General features: G+C 32.1%; 1 protein-coding gene across 4 annotated transcripts in view; it reads right to left on the bottom strand.

The window, feature by feature from the left end:
• Positions 1-1,957: 1,957 nt before the first annotated feature.
• Positions 1,958-23,139, bottom strand: part of LOC118201006 (uncharacterized) — a 107,542-nt gene continuing 86,360 nt past the window's right edge. For all 4 annotated transcript variants that reach the window (XM_035373019.2, XM_035373040.2, XM_035373033.2 and 1 more), the window contains exons 11-14: positions 19,535-19,629; positions 19,223-19,422; positions 18,293-18,468; positions 1,958-6,442 (exon numbers count right to left, since the gene is read on the bottom strand). In XM_035373019.2, coding sequence (XP_035228910.1) covers positions 6,420-6,442; positions 18,293-18,468; positions 19,223-19,422; positions 19,535-19,629 — 494 coding nt within the window. In that variant the 3' untranslated portion in view covers positions 1,958-6,419. The remainder of the gene's footprint in view (positions 6,443-18,292; positions 18,469-19,222; positions 19,423-19,534; positions 19,630-23,139) is intronic.

Below are 23,139 nucleotides of genomic sequence, written 5' to 3'. Positions count from 1 at the left end.
AGAAACTATATATGAAGAAATATTATGGATATTTTTTTGGAATTTTTATAAATGCTATATTAAATGAAAAATACCAGATGGCTTTAATTTTACCAGTAATCAGTACCTTTTAAGTGTAAAATCATTAAATATCTCATCCCTCAAAAAACGTTTAAATCATACAAAATACCAATATGTTTCTAACCATTGCATGGAAATGAGTATTTCTACTAATTAATACAGAAAGCAAAAATATTTGAAAAGGGAAACGTTTTGCCCAGTTCTGCATAATAATGTTTGTACAAATTTAAAGAATTAAAAAAATACCAATATATAAAGCAAGAAAATAAAATCATCAATTTTGAAATCAGTAACTATTGCAAATACAGATGGAGGACAAAATAATGCAAACACCTGTGAAAAAGTATGATGTATTCCACACCTGCAACAGAAGTCTGCCACCTAGTGAGCATGAAGAAGAAGGTATCAGTCTCTCAACAGCAGTTACCTGCGTTGCATGCTTTGATCAAACTGTCTGTGAGAAGTTGAAATGTCAGACCTGTCAGTGTTCCAAAGAGGAATGATAGTTGGAGCGCATTAATGCGCATTGGTTACGGAAATAGCAAACCTTGTGGTGTGTGCAAGGAGTACAGTATCAGCCGTTATGACAGCGTACACGAAAGAGGGTAAGATGACTTCTTCAAAGCACAACAGTGGCCGATAGGGATAGATGGGTCATGAAGTGCATAGTAGCCCAAAAGCACAAGCAATCGTTATCCGAGATAACATCCGAAATGAACAGTCATCTCCAGGATCCCGTTTCAACAAAAACTGTCAAAAGGGAACTTCATGCTGCGAACATTTATGGCAGGGTGGCAATTCTGCCATAAATGTAAATTCAATAATGAAATATTATTCGTAAACTCTTGGTGAAGCAACTAATGCTTTCAAGCAACGCCAATGGTGCAGATATCACACAGGCTGGCCCTCACAGCAACGGCAACAAGTAATATGGTCAAATGAATCATCATTCATCCTATTTCAGACGACCGGACGCGTTTATGTCTGGAGATTGCCCAAAGAAGCATTTCATCCTGACTGCCTCTTGCCGATTGTGAAGCATGGGGGTGGTGCCATTATGGTATGGGGTGCGATATCTTGGTGCAGTCTTGGGCCACTTGTTATTCTGCATGGGAGTATCACATCCAATCACTATCTAAGCATTCTTAGGGGACCATGTCCATCTTTTTGTCCAGACTGCATTCCCTGAGGAATGACAGCTTTTTCAAGACGACATCAACCCTATCCACACTGCTAGGTGTATTCAAGAATGGTTCGAAGAGCATGACGATGCAATTGAACATCTCGCTTGGCCCTCTCAGTCTCCGGACTTGAATATTATTGAATATACATATTTGGAGTCCAAACTTTGTTCCCGATTTCCACCTCCATCCGGACTTTCGCAATTAGAGACTGCTCTGCAGGAGGAATGGCTTAATATTCCTTTAAATATTGTCCATGACCTTTATGCTTTACCTATCCCACGTCACATTCAATCTGTACTTCAGTCAATGGGTGGTCTATTAATAAAGATTTTCCATTATTTTACAGGTGTTCGTATTATTTTGTCCTCCATCTGTACATAATTTCATTCAATTTAAAAGATGTGATCTTTTCTTATAGAATGTATGAAAAAAAATAAATAAAAACTGTAAAGGACTGGTAATGAAACGGAATCATAATATTTTTTAAAAAGCATAATTTGCTTAAAATAAATTTATATAAAAAGTTCAATTTTTCTTTTTCCTTTTTTTAATACTTTTTTGTACTGTAAAAATTGCAATAAAAATCTATACAAAATGTAATTCATTTTAAAGTGTTTTACAATACCCCCCCCTTGACTGCTTTGTACCTATATAAAGGCAGACAGGTATTTTTTCCCCTAATAATTTTTAAAACAGATAATGATAAACACATATTGTATAAAGCATGATTTTAATTACTTCATTTCATTAGAATAAATATATAATACACATAATGATAACTAAGAATATCTTTTGTATATGAAAAACACATGCATTCAATAATCTAAAGTTAACCAAAAATGATCACAACTGCCAATCAGGAAACAGAATTCAATAAAATATGTTTAATTCATTTTTTAAAAAGTTGTGTAAACATAGCTGAACATCACTCTTGGTATCTGTTTAAAAGCTGTATTGAATACACTTAGTATTTTATATATAGAGAGACAGAGAGACAATGAAGGTTAATTTAATTAGATAAAATAGAAAAAGTATTTTTTCATCCCAACTGAATTTCAGTTTGATAAATCAGATTACTATTCTTATTAGAAATATTATTTTAGTAATTAATGATACAATTCTTAATTACAGCTTGGGGGATCAGAATTTTTTTAAACCACTTCTGCTACATAAAGTTTACTTTCCACAAGATGTTAAAACATCATGACTAACAACAGATGAATAATTATTTAACTTTCCACATTTAAAGAACTTTACTGAAAGAAAAATATTGACATATAAAGAACTTATCTATAGGTAAAGGTACATTATATATGTATCTACAGGTATATTTTCTTGGTTTAATATTGGAAAAAATTTTCAAACAAATATTCAGTAATAATAATGAAAAGAGCAATTTGTACTTAATTTTTATGCATGCACTTTTAATTAATTTGTTTAAAAAAAAGTAGTCACATATAAAGACAACTATTTCTTAGAATAAATATCATTATTGAACATAACTTGCTCAGATGATCAAACACATCTTTGGTGGCCATTGTAGGAAAATTTAAATTTTTTAGCAAGACAGAAAATTTAGGAAGTTAAACCCAACTTTTTAGCAAAAGTCTGATTTAACACAACTCACTTGAAACAAAAATTAATAGGGATAAAACAAACTTCATATCTGATACAAACAACGCATTAAAAAAAAAAAAAAAAAAAAAAAAAAAAAAAAAAAAAAAAAAACGTATTCTAAAATTTCCAGTAAAAAAATGCAAGAGACACTTTAGAGAAAGGTACATTAAAAGCAATTAAATTATTCGCAAACATGATTTAAAAAAAATTCATGGCAGAAAAATATATCATTTACATTCAGAATGCATTATGTACTTAAATCTTAATACCAATATTGTTACAGATATATTAATATATAATGTTTCAAAAATTATACCCTAAAATAAGGATGCTTCAATATGTTCCCTCATAGACAAAACAAAAGCAAATAAATACTAAGAAAGAGGTCTCAAAAGATTTCTAATAACAATATGAGAAATGGGAAATCTTACAATTATTTTAGTAAAATTTTCACAGTCAAATACTTAGGCATTTACACAAAAATAAATAAATATAAATAACCTAAATCATGTAACACTATTCCCAAATTTTACATAAAACTTTTATAAATGTTAAAATGCATTACTAAGACTTTTCTGAATACTTCTCAATTAAATGCATTGTAAAACTTAATCACTTATTATTAAATTATGCACGAGTTGCTAAAGCAATTAAATTATTAATTTATTAGACAAACAGGAATGAAAATACTTATAAATATCATAAAGAGTTAAACATTAGTAGAAACCAATGCATAACAATCACATCATTAAACAGTCATTTCCAAAAAAATACAGAAAATCCACTTGATAAAAAACATAAAAATTTTAAAAGCCAAACATTCTATACAGGGCATTTTAAATAAAAATGCTAACCATAAAGTTAGTCAGAGCTTTTATGGGCATGCAAATATTATGTGAAGCGTTTTGTGGCAGCAAGTTACCCAAGGTAAGCAGTTAAAAAATCACATTAGCACATGTCTTATTCAATCACTCAGATTATTTTCTAGTGCCATCCTTTTGCTTTCTAAAAATAAATTTGTGTTTATTGTGGAATTTTACTATTTTATAGCTGCCAACCTTGAAATTTGAAACACCGGGATTTTCTTAGGAGTTTATGGGAGGTTTTCGTGTTGAATGGTGATACCATTTCAAAAGAACATCAAACTGACTTAAATTTGCTTTATAATGCACGATTCAGGTTATTCAACTATATACAACATGATTATAGTGCAAAATATATCGGTATTTAATTAAAAATTCTACATTTTATGTTCCTTGGCTAATAATATTTTGCAATTTTCTTCCACTTTTATCCCGAGAAAATCCTCAGTATGGAATGAAAGCTTTAATTTATCTAAAAATTTTTAAACAAGATAAAAATAAAATGAATATTTAATGTACATATGATTGCATGGATAAGCTCGATTGGTGATATAAACCAAGATTTAATATAAATATTAACTGATTTAACATTGATTAAATTATCATATATTCTACAAATGCCTACAATGGATTAAAACAATTGAGATCAAATAAAATTTAGTATGAAAATTATGCTGAAAATCATCAGGGTTGGGTCTAATGGGAGACATGATGGAAAACTGGAAAAGTTGGCAGCTATGCTTCTTCATTACATGATTACAAAATGAGTTTTAAATTAAATATCCTTTGTTATCTACTCAAAAAATCAATAATATCGTACATAATTGAGAAAATTTGTAACATTTAACATTGTAAGCAGAAGGATAACAAAAGACCATGAGTCATGTTACTAAAATTCTTTGCTGATCTCCCTATTTTATGGATCTTGGACGTATTTTTTTTATTTATTTTTTCTTTCAGAACATTTAACACATAATGTGTTTCTTGACGAAGTGAACAGCAATGCAGACACAGAAACTACAAACTATACATAAGATAGTTGCAAATTTTACAAATCTGCATCCTGGAAATTATTTTTATCACAAATTACTCAGCCTGTTTACATATCTCTCCATTTGTGTAAATTATTAAAATTCCTATAATAGAACCCTATCCTTTAGGAAGCATCCTGTATAAGTGAATCTACACAAATTTAAGAATGATTATTCAGCTCTGGTTTTTTCTCTTATTATTCATATACAATAGAACTTTAACACAGTCAACACAAAAATTTTATATTAATTATCACTTAAATACTTCAAAGACAACAATTGTGAAGACAATGCAGCAATGATTCTGAAAAGAAAATAGTTTTGGAATTTATTTTTAATAGTTTGGTTGTGAGTTAAAATTTAATCTCTTAAAGTAGAAGTAATAAGAACAATATCAATAAAAGATAACATGCAGTCAACTTCCATTAACTATAATCATAGCAATAATAACTTGCATACATGTATTTATGAATATTGTTATAATGAAATTGGTCTAGAACAAAACAAAGTACTGAGAAATTTAAAATTTATGCTGAAAATGCTTAAAATATTTAATGAATATTTTTTAACAGAAAATAAATAGATAAAGTACTTATTTTTCAGTACTGAATTAAGAACTATCACAGCAAATATTTCAGGTTTTCAGTTTATATTAATAAACATTAGAATATTTTACGAGTACAATAAAGAATATAATACAATTACAGATTTACAAACTATGAATATACATATATATCAATTCAGAAGTCAAACAACAAAAATCAGCGTTATATTTACCGAATTAACGCTGATTTTTGTTGTTTGACTTCTGAATTGGTATTTATTCGGCGTGTTATTGTGTCTTAATACATATATATATCGAAAATGGGAATAGTTTTTAAATGAAAGAATTAAAAAATGTACACATTTGTAATGTGCTGTAGAACTGCTGTAATGTATGGGGGGGGGGGAAGAGGGAGAGAATGTACACATCTAAATAAAAAAGGGGGCATGACTTTAGGATATATGAAAATATTGAAAAAATAAGATTTAAACTGAACACTAGCTTTAATTTAAAATAATTAATTTTACTCAAATAAATATAAAATCTGAAAGTTCAAGTGTGTTTTAAATCATGCAAATTAACACCTAATCCACGAAATTGGTTACAATACAATAAGAACTGGAAGGAGGATTAAATGCAGCATTTTTCTCATTTCTGATACAGGAAGTAGAATAACAAATATATCTTTCACATTTTAATTTTTAGCGTTCATCTCTTTAAGTATGGTGCAAACAAAACATGCATTTTTTGAAGTTAATAATAATTTATAAATAACATTAAAATTCATTTGTCCAAAACCTTTAAAACTGCTCAATCACTGTAAAATACTAAATAAAGCAAATATATAACTTGTGACTATAAATCTACATCTTTCACATTTTCTTCACCTCTGCATTATCTCAGAAATTAATCAGCAGTAATATTAAAAACAGGATAAAACTCAGCATTTTGTAACATGTTATAATGATGATACAACTCTCTATATACAAAATGACATTTAAAATATTTTTGATGAATGCTATTTACAAGATACATTTATAACAGTTAAATGAAAAATTTCATGACTAGTTGCATTTTTGCTTTGCACACTTCTCCATGGAATAAGTTACATGCTTCTGGATTACTGAACATCCATTTTAGAAACTGTAAAAATATGATATATATGTGTTAATTGTAAATAAATATAAATCAAACACTAATCAATGCACATTTTACTAGCATGATAAATTTTCAATGCTGATAAAAATGTGTACATTGTGTGCAATCAATATAATTAATAAAAGTTAAGCAATATTATGAAATTAATGATATTTATACTGCTGTAAAAAATTAGAAAATTAATGAAACCAAGTATCCACTGTGAAGTGCCTTAATAAGCTTCAAATTAACATTTTTATAACTTCTAATTTTTATGATCGGAATAATTCAGGCATTAATATTTGATACAATAAATAAATAAGAATACAAAATTAAATTAATCCCAAGATCAAGTTTTTTAGTAATTATGGAATTAGAGATTAATATTAATTTTTGTTCAAGATTTCAAAACATAACAGTTTAATAGCATCTTGTTAAATTTTTAAAACATATTGTTTTTTCATACACTGAATGTTAAATGATTTTTTTAAAATTAAAATAGTTAATATTTCCAACAAAAAAATTACATTTCATATTTACATTTAGCAAAATATTATATATTACTCCTCTAACTTCACTGAGAACTTATCAAAACAACAATCCTCATTCCATTTTAATTCACATGTATGATAAAATATTTATCATATCTGAAAATGAAAAAACTAATTTTCCTGATTAAGAAAAGTGTGAAACACATGCTATGGCCCAAGAATCATTTAATATACAATTCATGTGTAAGTATGGCATGAAAAATGCTACACATATTTTCTTTATTCATTTATTAGTCACATCAATACATGTAATTTTGTTAATTTTTATCAAATACAACAAATTCAACTACTAAGACAAAATTTTGTCAAAGTTTTAGACTAATTTACATTCATGGAACAAACACATAATAATATTTATAATGCAAAATATTAATAAATACAGTGTTGGCCAGACACACGATCAGTTTATTTCATTATTAGAATCCAAATGCTCATGCAATGCCATACTTTGTTTAGTTCACAATTTATTTTTTCAAATACAATTTAGGGATTAACTTATCACAAATTCCTTAGTTACCATAATTATATACATATATTTAATGAATCTAGTTAATTTAATTGCATGTGTCCAGCTAGTAATTAATAATAATTGAAATAAATTTACATTTACTGCTTTCAAATTCCTTACACCTTTGCTGAATGACAATGCACTGCTGAGTGGAAGACAAAAATATTTTATTTCAGGGTGGCAACATATTTCTTTTATATTATTGTGTTAATTAAATTTGAAAGATAAATCTACTACATTTTGCTGAGTGACAATACATATCTTTTAAGTCAAAACATGAAATAAATAAAAAACAAAATTTAAATTCAAAATTTGGGCTTCAAGGTGCACATGCTCAGGTGGAGGACTATGATGTGTATTCATAATTTGGTGCCTCTAGGTGCTGACGTTTTTCTCAAAATGTGAGGAAACATACATACAGATTCTTCACTATTTAATGATAGACTCCATGTTTCCAAACAAAATAATTTTGCATTCTTTGAAAAAAAAAAAAAAAAAAAAAAAAAAAAACATGATTATTTAATTATGTGTGCTTTTACTTTAGTATTTTATCAATGAATGGTATTGATCACATGATGTAATCTGAGTTGATTGCTCACTGGCTGCGATGATGTACATGAACTACCTATGCGAATGGAAGCTGAAGAAGGGTATCTAGTAATCCAAGGATAGTGCAAGAAATGTGTTTGCCTTTCAAATATTTAGCGCTAAGGAAGTTATCATTAGGTAACAGAACAGAGATTTGAGTCTTTTGTTTCACCATGCATACCATATTTAAAATAAAACTACTGCAAGTAAAAAGTTAAATGATTTTACATAAGAATTCAGATCAGATATTTCCTCAATGGATAAAAGGGTCCCATTCAGCAAGTTTTGCGAAAAATTTATGTTTTGAAAAATAAAGTATTTTGTATTGCAATACTTAGAAATATTTAAGCATAAATCTGCTAATCAAGAACAGAAAAAAGAAAGCATAAAATTTTAAGTGCAATTGTAATAAATCATTATCTAAAAAAATATGAATTTGCAAGTGATGTACGCAGGTAAGATGAAAAATAAGTTTCCCTTGTCGACTGTGGTCAGAGTTGTGTATGAAAGTCAAAAAATAGAATGAGACATTAAAGATATGACATACCTTTATTTTTCCACATAGGTACCAAGTACATTGAGATATTTGTCATATCGCTTGATAAGCTTCAAAAAGCCCTCCAGGAAAAAAATCAGGGCTTTGCATATGGAAGAAGTGTTGAACGGCTTGTTTCTGGCGTGAAATGGTGGACCCACGTTTCCTCCCCCGTCACAATCCGAAACAGAAAGTCATTGCCATCTTCATGGCAACGCACGAGATGTTCCAGGCTGACCCCCATGCGTTGTTCCTTGTGTGTCGAAGGAGGTGGTCAAAGGAGGAAGTGAGAGCGGTTATCCGCTATGAATGGGCACGTGAAGTATCAGGAACAGAAATTCATAACCGCCTCGTGGAAGTCTATGGGCCAGGTGTGATGTCGAAGCAAATGGTGCGGAGATGGTGTCGCACATTCAGTGATGGCAACAGTAAGTGGAGGACATACCGAGAGCTGGACGGACGTGCACGACCACTACAGATGCAAATGTCAGGAAGGTGGATGACATGATTAGACCGAACCGGCGTATCACCATCGAAGAAGTAGCAGAAGAACTTGGAATCTCACACGAGTAAGCTCAAAACATCATCCACGACATTCTTCGATACAGAAAAGTGTCAGCACGATGGGTGTCCCGACAATTGACCTCGAAACACAAGGAACAATGCATGGGGGTCAGCCTGGAACATCTCGTGCGTTGCCATGAAGATGGCAATGACTTTCTGTTTCGGATTGTGACGGGGGAGGAAACGTGGGTCCACCATTTCACGCCAGAAACAAGCCGTTCAACACTTCTTCCATATGCAAAGCCCTGATTTTTTTCCTGGAGGGCTTTTTGAAGCTTATCAAGCGATATGACAAATATCTCAATGTACTTGGTACCCATGTGGAAAAATAAAGGTATGTCATATCTTTAATGTCTCATTCTATTTTTTGACATCCATACACAACTCTGACCACAGTCGACAGGGGAAACTTATTTTTCAAATTACCCTCGTATATAAAGCCTTTCTTGAAGCTGGTATCCTTCTGCAGAAGACCAATATTTTTTCGAAAAAGTTTATGCAAGAAACAATTCTTTAAAAATCTACATACCCCCCCAAAAAAAATTATCTTGATGATCTTATAATAAGTTTTTGTTTTTTTAAAGGAACAAAAACTGAAATGAAAACTACTTGGATGGGGTACAGAGATATTGATGAAATGACGAATGCAACAGAGAGATCTGTTGCTGATAATCAATAGTGATACAAAGAAATCAACAATGATAAGATGCAATAAAACATGAAAGAGTTTTGTTATCCTTAATTGACACAGAAACATATGGGGAAAAATATACTCAAAGTCCTCTTTTTATTTATGCTTTGTTTAATACCCTTAGCTTTACACATAATTGTCAAGAAATTAGATGTCTTATTCCTGAAGTTGATCTTTTTATTTAATATGTAAAAATAAATTTCTTTGAATTCCTTAAAGAATCCAAGTGTTCAAGGAAAAAGGCCTTAGATATTTTTCTTTACCACCCAAACCCAAATCACTAGAAGACCAGGCAACAAAACTGTCTATAACTGATTACTGCTGTTCACAGTTTAAAGTAATTTCAGAAATTACAAACACTTCATTGGATGACAAAGATACAGACATAAAAAGCATCCAAAAACTTTTTAATAACTTCAAAGTGCAGAATGAGTTAATATTTCTTTTTCAGTATTTTTAGCTAAGTTAATAAAAATATTTGGAAAACAGCTCCTGCTCTTAGATTCAATGTAAATTACAGAAAATGTTTACATCTTATATAAGGAGAGATAATAGATTTCAAATTTCAAAAATCAATTTTTTAAAATTCCTTTTTAAAACACGTTTTACATCTTTAAGATTAATTTAAAGCAAAATGCATCAGAATCAGTTGAAATTAAACTTTAAACCACAAAAGCACACTTCCCATAAGTATCATAATTTTGCGTCCATTCTGACATTTTGCACCCAACACGTAGGTAGGTTTGTCTGAAATTGTGAAGTCTACCAATTTGTTACATTCTAGCTTACACTTTATACATTTAAGTTATACATTCTGAAGCTAAAGCCGGCCACTCTCATTTTATTTAATAGCATTCACTGACTGTAAAAAATGTAGATATCAGCCATTGATATTTTTGTTCTTTCTCATAAAATACTTCTTTTTATAATTATAACAAATTTCGTGTAATGTAACATGAAAAGTCCTAAGGAGTGATGTTCTGCCAGAAAAATAAGATTACTTGGAGAGTCTACTTAATATTGAGGTAAATGGTTACATTGCTAAATTAGCAAGGATATTGCCAAATTGGCATAGGTTTTTGCCTCTGATTTTTTTCACCATACGCCAAGAAAACATAGAAATTCGCTAAACCAAGCGACCATATGACGAAATTGAGGTTCGGTTCCTGTATAACTGTAACTGGTAAATATAAATATATACTGTAATTGTAATTGATACCTATACGTAACTGTAATCATATCCAGCCCTTAGATATAGCTTTAACTGTACAGTGTGAGAGGGGGGAAGAAGAAGACAGTTCTATATCTCCCGTTCTACTGGGCCGATTGACGAAATTGAAATTGTGTTTTTCATGTCTCAAAAGCGCGACTTAGAATATATATTGAATTTATATATAGCATTGCTCTAACATATGTTTTTTGACACAAAATGGGGCTTTTTCTGAAATAATATACCATTTTTTTTTCATATTTCGATTTTACGATCCAAATTATGCCTAAATGTAAAATTTGGTGTGAAATTTACGAAAAACTCAAAAATTTCACTTGCCGAACTTCTTAATATATGGCAACCTATTTTCCTTTCCCTTCATTTGTGCAGGAGCGGAAACAAGGTCACATCATTCCTACCGTTTTACATTGTGGATGAGCGGGAAAAAAAGTCAATTTGTTCTTACTTTCAAATAATTTCAACTTAAGTGGGTAAACCATATTTGATGTTATTTTCGCTTTCAACAAATATGCCAAATTTAGAAACGTGCCAATATATAAATTCACGTATATCTTTGGAAATTTTGAATAAAAAATTCTAATTTTTTGCAGATATGCTTAGAAATACATTTACTTTAAGATGATTGTAAAAATTTTATAGGTTATAATTCAAAATTTTTTTCAAAAAATTTATAAAAATTATTTAAAAATACAAATTTTAAATACAAATCATAAACAAGGGGCGAATGTTATTTGGAATGAACCTAAATTTCGAAATGTGAAAGGAAGAATCAAATAAATTTAATAAAAAAAGAGATATTTATAAATATATACCAAACTCAACACTGAGGAGCTAAAATTTTGAAGGCTAATGTTTAAAAAACTAATTGTGCGATCTTTACAAAACTTGGCAGTTTGGCGTAATTTGAGTCGCAGAATTGAAATATGGAAAAAAATATTGGCATGTCATTTCAGAAAAAGTTTGATACATTTAATACCGTAAGATCCCCAATACATAAGGACATGAGTAATGTAAGCAACACTTACTAAAAGAGAAATCAGAGGGATAAAAAGAAGCTTTATTGAAAAGGTAGCATGGAGTGCAATGCGACTGAAGGCCGAAACATCCCTGTGATGGGTGTCTAGCAAGAAACATCCGGTCTTTAATAGGGGATATGATCTCCCCTGACTGCTAGGCAGGTTTCACAGCATCTGCCCATGCTGAGAATGAGGGTGTCAATGAGTTGTTGAGGCATTGCTGCCCATTCGTCTTGCAGCGCCAATCGAAGCTCCGGAATCGTTACTGGTGGTAAGGTACGAGCTGCCAAGCGTCTGCCTAGAAATTTCCATACATGCTCGATGGGATTGAGATCCGGAGATCTTGCCGGCCAATCCATACGTTCAATATCCTCACTCTCTAAGAGCTGTTCGGCAGCTACTGTGCGATGACATGGTGCATTGTCGTCCATGAAAAGGAACTGCGGACCCATAGCGCCTCTAAAAAGACGCACATATGGAAGAAGAACCTCGTTACAATAACGGGTCCCGTTGAGTGAACCTGCATCGAAGATGTGAAGGTCTGTAAGACTACCAAGCATGATGCCTTCCCAAACGAGAACACCGCCACCTCCATACCTGTCCCTTTCATGATGTTCGAGGGATGATTGTGGCTTCCCCGCTCTCTCCAGATGAGTATGCGATGAGAATCGCTACTCAGACTGAATCTGCTCTCATCTGTAAAGAGTACTCGTCCCCATTCATTGTCTCTCCGATTCCGGTGTTCCCGGCACCATAGAGAACGCCTTCTCCGATGGGCAGGCGTTAGAGGTACACAGCGTACAGGGCGTCGTGCAAACAGACCACCACCGTGCAGTCTTCTGGCCACGGTAAAATGCAATATCAGTGGTCCAGTGGCCTGTGTCGTGTGTCTAGCGGTTTCTCTCGCTGTCTGCCGCCTGTTTCTTCTGGCCTGTAAGGCAATATACCGGTCATCTGCGGGTGTGGTTCCTCGTGGACGACCACTACTAAACCCCCGGATAGCTGTTCCTGTAGTTTGAAATTGTCTCCAAAGTCGTGAAACGATGCTGTGAGCAATTCCAAACTCTGCAGCCACACTTGTCACACTGCAGCTTTCCTCCAACTTCCCAATGATTCGACCTTGGGTAAAAGCATCCAGATGTCGTCTAACAGATTGATTATTCGCCATTTCTTGCTGAGGCAGCAACTCGGTGTGATTTTAACTGCTATACGGCGTACAATCTCTTTGACAGAAATACTGATCTTACACTGACAACATGCTTTATACTACTCAGACACTCCCCCATTACGTCTACCTGCATATCTGCACATGTGCTACCATACATCACCTTACTTAATCTCCTGATTGGTCTTTCTGTCCGCTCTGCCTCTTCGTTCAGCTGATATGCTAATTTTTCGACTTCGTCCTTAATTTTTGCACACCAGTGTATTAGAACAATGCTGTATATAAATCTAATATAGAGCCTAAGTCATGCTTTAGAAACATGAAAAACGCAAGTTGAATTTCGTCAATCAGCTCAGTAGAAGGCGAGATATAGAACTGTTCCCCCCCTTTTTTTTGGCGCAGTGTACATACCTTCCAGTAATTTCATGAAATGGAAGGTACTAGAGATTTCTCAACGGCCAGGTGAAACAATATAAGAACCAGAACAAGCGTCTGCTCTGTTTTTCAATTCGGAGTCTACTTCAAAGTAATGAGCTATTTCAGTGTGAGCTTTGCTCTTTAGATGCACTTTCCACAGATCTGTGTTTAGTGTTCTTAGTTGTCTGAAGTGTAACTACTGATTGTGCTCTGTGATACTCAGAGGAGCTGTTGGAGTATTTTTGTGGAAAGTCCTGGAACATTAAAGCATTTCTTTTAATCACTATTATTATCCAGCTATCATGGGTTCTTTGTGCATTCAATCCATTATGAACCCGACTGACATCTGACACCAAAAATTATTATTATTATAATAATTTTTGGTGTCAGAAATGGGACTGAAAGCCAGCGACAAGAGCAATGGAGGAGCAACTCTTACATTAGCCTTTGCTACAATAAAGATTAATGTGGCAGTTATAACACATCCTTGCATATTCAGATAAGACTTTCTAAGGAAATACAATTTTTCCTTGGACTAACTGCACTCTGCAACTGAGGACATAACCCTGGTTCAAATTAAAGAAGAACAATTTAAATGTGTCCACCAAATCATAGCTCAAGATAATGGTACAGCAGGAACCAGAACAGAACTTTTACTGCATGGATCCATACCTGAAAATAGAAATATCTAGCACAGTATAACCGAATATTCTAAGAACTGCAATATCCTGCGAGGAGTACAAGTAACCTCAGCACTTTTCAACCTATCAAGGACAGTTATTCCAGTGAGAGTTGCCAATGTTCCTGATAAAGCAAAAACCATTAGAAAAGGCAAAATGGTTGCACCAAGTACTCCAGTGACAAGCCAATAGACCTCCAATTACTGTATCTTCAGAGAGCCTAACAACGGAGTTATTACAGGATACACAACTGAATGATGAAAAGAGGAGTGCTGCTGAATATGTGATACAAGAATTTCAAGATTTTTTTCTCCCGCTCGTCTTCTGAAGTAGGTTGAACCAGTCTGACACAGCTCAGAATTGATACAAGGGATCATCCACTAATCAACCAACATCCAAGACGTCTAGCAATTGATAAACAAGAAGAGGTAGGAAAACCTTTTATGCAAGAAAAGTGACGTTATCGAGCCATCAGCAAGTCCTTGTGCCTCTCCCACTGTCTTGGTCAGAAAGAAAGATGGTTGAAATAGATTTTGAGTTGACTACTGCCGGCTTACAAAGAAAGATAGCTACCCTCTTCCCAGAATTGATGACATTCTAGACACTCTTTCTCGAAGCAAAAGGTTTTTGGTACTGGATTTAAAGAGTGGAATATTGACAGGTAGAAATACACCCTGATGAATGAAAAAAAAAGATGGTATGTACTACCGCACAAAGACTCCAGCACTTCAAGGTGATGCTCTTTGGATTATGTAATGTGCCAGTAACATTTGAACACCTCACGCATACCATGCTACAATGTCTTTCCCACAAATACTGTCTGATATACCTGGGATACCATCATCCTTAAAGTTTTGAAGAGCATTTAGAAAATATTAGGAATGCACTTCAGAAATTAAAGAAGCCAATCTGAAGTTAAGTCCTGCCAAATGTAAATTGTTCAAACAGAAGCGATTTACCTTGGACATGTCATCTCTAAGGTATGCATACAGATACAGAAAAAGTTTTTGCAATTAAAGATTGGAGATACTCTGAAAATGTCCATCAGCTGAGAAGTTTCCTGGGGTTTGTACCTACTATGTAGGAGATTTACAAAGGACTTTTCTTCCATCGCAAGACCCCTTCACAAACTAACAGAAAGCAAGCACAAGTTCTTGCAGACAAAAGAATGCATTTAATAAACTGAGGGAGGCTTTAAAATTTGTGACAATTCTGACATATCCTCAGCTTGACAAACCACTTTTTTTTTTTACATGGATGCAAGCAACAAGTGTTGGTGCTGTTTTGTAACAAAAAATAAACGGTCAAGAACTGTCATAGCATGCTGGAACAAGTGCCTATCTAAACTGAAGGGGAATTATTATGTCACCAGAATAGAGATGCTGCCATAATTCAAGCTATGGAACATTTCCACCATTATCTCTAAGGCAGAAAATTCCTGCTCTGCATAGACTGTGCATCGTTGACCTGGCTATTAAATTCCAAGAGTCCTCAAGGCCAATTAGACAGACGGATATGGATTCCAGGAATATGACTTAACTATCTGTCACAGGAATTGATCAACACGCAGAAATGCCGATACCCTACCTAGAAGACCCTGCCCAGAAAGCTGCGATATATTGTTCCAGGTCAAAGCAAAATATGAGCATATTAATCTGGCTGCAATTTAAGTTTCAACTTTGGCTGATTGAGACCCATGGAGTGATGGAGAGGTCAGGAAAGACCAGTTGGAAGACAAAAACCCATAACTGACATAACTGATTTAATGGAGTCTTCAACTAAGAAACCTACTCGGCAGGACATTGTGATTTGTAGTTCTACAACAAACAATATGGGGCTCTGTGGGACTCGCTCCATATTCGAAATGGCGTCTTGTAAAAGAAATTTGAATGGGTTGATGGAAAGGCTTTCTGATGCCAGCAGACACTTCCAAGATCCTGGAAGTTTTTAGAGAATTACATAGCAGTCCAATATGAGGCCACTTCGTCTTAATGAAGACTTTCCTTAGAGTTCAAAAGCATTTCTACTGGAGTAATGCAAAAGCAGACATGCAGAAATGGTGCTAATCTTGCGATGCCTGTGTGGGGCAGAAGACTGAAGAAATGCAGCACAGGGAAGCTACAACAATACAATGTAGGAGTGCCTTTTGAACATCACATCTTTGACATCATACAACCACTGTCACGAACAGCTGATGGCAACAAATACACCTTTGTTGTCAATGATTACTTCACAAAGTGGCTTGAAGCATATATTATATCTGATCAAGAGGCTAACATGGTAGTAGCAGTAATGATACAGCAGTAGATTTCCAGGTTTGGAATGCCTTTTCAGTTACACTGCAAGGCAGGAAATGATTTCATATGCAATGACCGTTTAGAATGTACTGCTTATCAAGCTAAAACACCACTGGAAATGTTTATGTTTGGCAAGAAATTTCTAGAACATTTGAATCCAACAGGTACAGGTTACAAAATCGTAGCAAAATGAATTCAGTCACAATCGATGAAATGAAGGTAGTTTGGTGGATCTGTATGTACATGTCAATTTTAGACTTACCATTTAGAAGATAATAATGATCACTGCAAACAAAGCAGGAAATGATTTCATATGCAATGACCGTAAATCATTGGGTAGAGATTTGTATGCAAGTACGTATATGCATGCTGTCCACTGTAGTGAACAAACTGTAACAATTATTTAAAATGAAATTTGAATAAAATTATTATTATTATTATTATTATTATTTTGTTTGTTTGTTATTACTAAGGTTATTTTAAGTAGAAAAAATACAAACATTTTCGTTAATAAACATTTTCTCTAGATTATTTGTATGCAACAAAGGGTTAATAACCTCTCATTGGTGATTTCAATTTATTACTGTTTTTTCGCCCATATTCAGCTGTTCTTTTTCCCATTCAGCAGATGTTAATTCTCTCAACCAGCTGTAAGTGGGCAATAACAAATGTGATTCTACAGCCTTCAAACCACATTCTTTTTTGAATGAACAGTCTTCTGGCATAATTTCTCATGTCGCACCACCATCATTTATTTGTTTTCAAATAAAGTACCACACTGTGTTCATTAATACATACTTTTTTTATCTTAGGAACCCATAAGTTTGAAAATGATCCATAGCTTGAAAATAATTCATAGCTACAGAAGCTAGATCCAAAATTTAATTACTCCTCCCCTCCAAAAAAGGGCAGGGAAAAATACAGCAATTACAGATAATTTATATCCTTTTTCATAAAAAAAAGGTGGTTTATCAAGAACCGGTTAGGGTTAAATGAGATTGCAGATATTACAAGTGTGTTGTGTTGTCATCCTTATCCATAACTGAGACTAACCTGTTCTGACTGTTGTCAGTTTACAAAATAATATGTAAGTACCAAAATTGAAGAGAAGATTAACAAAATGGCTACAATAATGCATGGTTGTAAAAATGGGGCTGACATTTATTTTATAAACGGAAATCACTGGTTTAAATTATGCATAAATAATTCAACAGTTCTATGTTTTCATCAGGAAAAGGTGGTTACCTTAGTTATACTAAATGTTTAACTAATTCACACACTGAAAACACCTATTAACTTTGAGGACAACAGCAACACATTTACGTATGATATAACTGCAGACTTTGTTTATTTTGTAACCCCAAATGAGGTAATGAGAAAGGACTAAATAAAGCTTTTGAATAAATATTAATTTCCTCTCACAGTATTTTATCAATCTTCAGATCTGGCCTGGCTATATGATGCAGTAATAATACTATACTATGGAATAACTATACCGCATTGTAATTTTCCCCACCGAATAAAAGGCTTTAAAAAAATTCAAATGGTTTAAAATATTTCTAATTATCAGCAACAACTTTTCTCAGATTTTAAAATAATCAATATTTGTTTACCTTTTGTCTTGTTTGCACAATCAATAATTCGCATAAGACAACGTCCAAACTCTTGTAAAACTAATCTTTCAATTTCCTCTTCAGACGCATGGCATTTCTCAGCATCATGGGCATGAGCCAAGAGACACAAACAAGTAGCTTCTAAAACATCATCAGTAACAAATGCAAAAGGCAATCTGCATGAAATAAACATAAATAATGTATGATAAACTTCAAATGTGTTTAGCAATTTCATTTATTGACTGATAATTTTCTTACTGATCAACAAAATTAAAGATACTAAATTAGTTTCAGCAGTAAACACACCATTTCCTTTACATTCTCAAATTATTATGAACTAAAATCAAACTAATTCATTTTAAGAAAATATCTCCAGAGAATAAAATAATATTCACATGTTAAATCTGCAGATTGTCCCACCAAATAATGGCTTTAGTTAGTAACAGCAATTTTATGAAATATTAGATATGTAAATCGCTAAGTACTGATATTCAAATATTTTTTATATAGAAGTTAAAATAATTTGATTCCGATATTAATTTTAAATAAGTTATTGTTAGGAGTAGGATAACTCCTTCACCTCTAAAACGGAATAATTCGCTATGAAACTTGAGGAAATATATCCTATTAATTATTTCTTTCTGTTAAAACATAATTTTAGACTTTTAATAAAACTATGCATAGTAAATAAGCAAACATGCTTAACAATGTGTATCCTTCATGCAGCTAATTAAAATAAAAAATTAATTTACCTAGTTCATTCAGCCTAAGGACACTTTGATGACAAGGAGTTTGCAAGAAATTACAGGTAATTTATGCTAATTGATTAAAAATCTAAAACCAGTAAATGTATTCATGAAAACAACAAAGAAAAGTTCTAACTGACAAGATACTACATTTCTATATTTTAATATCAGAAATATAAATTACCTTTCACCAGTTCTTGACATAACAGGTGGTTTTGTAGGGATATCAAGAATCTGTGAAGACAAATTTGTCTTTGCAGCAGCTTGTTGCTGTACTCTTACTTCAGCTGCATCTGCCAAATGCATCAGAGTTTTCCTCTCTGAACTGTCTTCAAAATTCTTACACCCAATACATTTGCATAAATTTGTGCACAGTATTTTTGCCTAAAGATAGGATATGATATCAGATTATCAAAAGAAAAAAAAATCAGTTTTTTTTACTTGCATGAAATTAAAAGTTATATCTTCAACGAACACTGTTAATTCAAACTCTTACCTCATAACATTCACAATAATTTTTCAGGCAGTAAGATCTTTTACAATTACAGCCTTTTGTATGTCTTCTTTCCTGATCACCTTCCCGACTTTTACCTTTGGGATATATTCAAAAATTATATAAAAGAAAATACCAATAATTTCAACCACCATATTAATGCTTATATATATGAAAATATTTACAAGAAAAAGTTTCTAATAAAAAAGAACTGTTCGATAATAAAAATTATCAGTACTTTCCCATTAACATCTTTACCTCTGAAAGGTTTTCGCAAATATTTTTTGAAGATTTCTGTGTGGCTGATAATTGTGTGATCAAGAAGCATACCTAATTCAGATTGATAATGGCCCACTTCAATACATTAACAGCATTAAAATATGCAAGCATTACAATGATTTAATTATAATATTTTGAACGACTAGCTGCATACCTTTTACATACTCTATTCAGAGTGAAGTGCAGCGCAGATTTATATATAAGATATATATAATTCTACCAAATAATTTTTTTTACCATAAAGATTATCCTGGAAAGTTTGAGAAACATTTTAACTGTAAACTTAGATTAAGAAAACAGTTAGTTACTAATAAAGCATTTTGAATTAGGTAAAGATTTCTTTAAAATATGAAAACAAAATTTTAATTTTTTAAAACTTATGACAATCTGCATATTAATTATTCATAACTTAATGCTTCAAATAGACTCGGGAATAATTATTTAAAACATTAAGAAATACTGAATGAACATTTTGTCCTTCTAGATCATTTGCGTGTCTCCCTCTTTCCCCAAAAGAAATCCTTTTAAAAAATATTTACTCCTCATCTCAAAGAGTCAAGACTATCCTAAACTAAATTCAGTTCTCTCTTAAAAAAAAAAAAAAAAAAAAAAAATTTAAAAATGCATTACTGTAAAAAATGAGAAACCTCTAGATTTAAAAAATTCACATCTTTTACGCAATAATAATAATAATAATAACAAAAAAAAAAAAAAAAAAAAAACAGATAATTACTCTAAAAGGCTAATTTTGAATTTACTAATTTTCAGCTGTAAGACTCATAGCAATTTTGGCTAAAAGTATATTCTATAAACTAATACTATTGGCGAAATAATGCAGTAAAATTTTGTAACTTCTAAGCTATTATCAAAGTAAATGGTGAGGTAACAATCCTAATAACATTAAATAGTTAAAAATAAATCATAAATCCTTATTAAAATTTCCTTTTAACACGTATATATAAGCCTCTAATTTTAATTGCCATCCTGCTTTATTCTCTTTTTTGAGTTTTTCAATAACATGATCATGTCACAATAAAACAGAGATTAAATTTGGTATCGGGTTGTCCAGAAAAAGATGCAGGTTTTTGCAATTATTTATGTTTCCTGTACATTTTTAGCAACAAAAATATTTTGAATTACATTGGTTTATATATCATTTTGAAGCTCTATTTTTGATCTATATGTTTATAATAATCATTTTGTTCCAAAATTATTTTTTAAAATATTTACTAGGTGTTTTTCTTTAGATGTCAAAACAGGATTTTCGGCAAATTTGCTTTTAGGAGTACAAGCTAGGCCGCAGAGCAGCACGAACGGCTTGAAATGTCAGCGAAGTATGGGGCGAGAAAAGGGTTAATGAATCTATAGTTCAACGGTGGTACCAAATGGTACCAACGGTGGCCGGTCTCATCCATCACAGCTTCCTAAATCTGGGCGAAACGATTACGACACATAAGTACTGTCAGCAAATCAACGAAATGCACCCAAAATTGCAACGCATGTGCTCGGCATTGGTCAACAGAAAGGGGCCAGTTCTTCTCCATGACGATGCTCGACTGCACGTCATGCAACTGACCCTACAGAAATTGAACAAAGTGGGATACGAGACACTCCCTCTTCCCCCATATTCGCCCGACCTCTTGCCAACCGATTACCACTTTTTCAAACATCTGGATAACATTCTGCAGAAGAAATGCTTCAGAAACCAAGACAAAGCCAAAAACGCCTTTGACACCTTTATCGCATCCAGAACTCCAGAATTTTATTCTACCGGCATAAATAAACTTATATCTCATTAGCAAAAATGCATTGATTCGGCTGGTGCTTATTTTGAATAATAAAATTGTTTTTGAGTTGAGTTATGGTACTTTAAAGATATAGGTCAAAAACCTGCATTATTTTCCGGACAAACTAATAATTAATGCCTTCTCTTTTCAGAGAAAATTAACATAATATTTTGGAATTCCATTTTCTGTTAATGAATTGATTGAAAAGATCTCTTCTTGAAGTAAATACCTTCAGTATAAATATTTTTGAATCTAAGAAGTTGACTTTAATCAACTTAGATTAAAGTAAACTTTAGTTAATATTAATTAATAAATTCTCTTTCCAAAATGCTAGATTCCAAGTGAATTAATTTCATTGTGTTAAAATTGAAATCTCTTCTTTTGTTATAAAGCTCCCCCCTTTTTTTGTAATAAAAATTACGTAAATCTAAACTGTTAATTTCTTTTTGAGTGTACACAAATTTGTGTTGAATAGTTCAAACCCATAGGAATATCATTTATTTGATGAAAAACTGAATCTAAATTTAATGTGGTCATGAAAATGTTGTAGATTTCTGTTAATAGAAAAGAGGTGTAGAAATTTTCAAAATTGTAACAACTGATCAATAATTTTGATTGCAGAAAGAAGTAGAGTGTTGTTATTTATTATTGAATTGTAATGAAGCTCTTTATTAATTGATTCAAAAAATAACCGTACATACTTTTTAAAAAAAAAAAAAAAGCTTGAGAGCTAAAATGTAGTCTATCGCTTTTTTGGAATTTTCAGTATAATTAGCAACAAAACAGAATTTGATTGGAGATTTATGAAATGTCAGAAAGAGACACAGGTTTGAAAATTTGCTGCAATCTATAAGGACTGAAATTTATCACACTGTAAGTAATACGTTACTGAAGTTCTTTTTCCAATAAGTGAGACTTACAATTTACATAGTATATATATATTATTATTATAAGCAAAGTTGTAAGAACAATACAAAACAGACCAATTTTGGTCAAATTTTTTTGCGCAATGTGCTGCAATATATATATTTACTAGCTTTTTCAACTTTAGTAATAGTAAAGTTGTTCTGCTTAAGCTCAAGCATTTTATTTTTAATTTCCATCCTCTCGAGGAAAAAAAAATAATTTATGAAACTGAGAAATTTTATTTTTGATGATCTTGAAAACAGAAGCTTTCCATTCTAAAAATGTGCAATAGGAAAATTAGTTTTATAGCTAGTAAAAACAATAAATTCACTCAAGTCTTTTTCAATTGTGGTGATTCAATACATTTTTTGAATATTGTAAACTGATCTAAAATTGGTTCCAAATTTCAGAAGTTCTCCCAAGTTTAATCTTTCATTACATTCATATTCCAGGTAATAATTATGACCATGGTGCTAATTAACAAAAGAAAGATATTCAAGTAAATTGAAGTAACATTTGGATCTAAAGTGTAGTGGTTAATTAGAGATTTGTTTAAAGTTGTAGTGTATTAAAAATACAGCACTGCTTTGTAACTGAGGGCTAGGAACAGATGCTGATGTGACCTGCAGATTTTGC

This window comes from Stegodyphus dumicola, chromosome 1 (assembly GCF_044657685.1).
Source record: "Stegodyphus dumicola isolate Sdum_Otavi_A_Nest chromosome 1, ASM4465768v1".
NCBI classification, from domain to species: Eukaryota; Metazoa; Arthropoda; class Arachnida; order Araneae; family Eresidae; genus Stegodyphus; species Stegodyphus dumicola.
The sequence above is the reverse complement of the archived record's forward strand: the minus strand, read 5'-3'. Positions and strand labels throughout refer to the sequence as shown.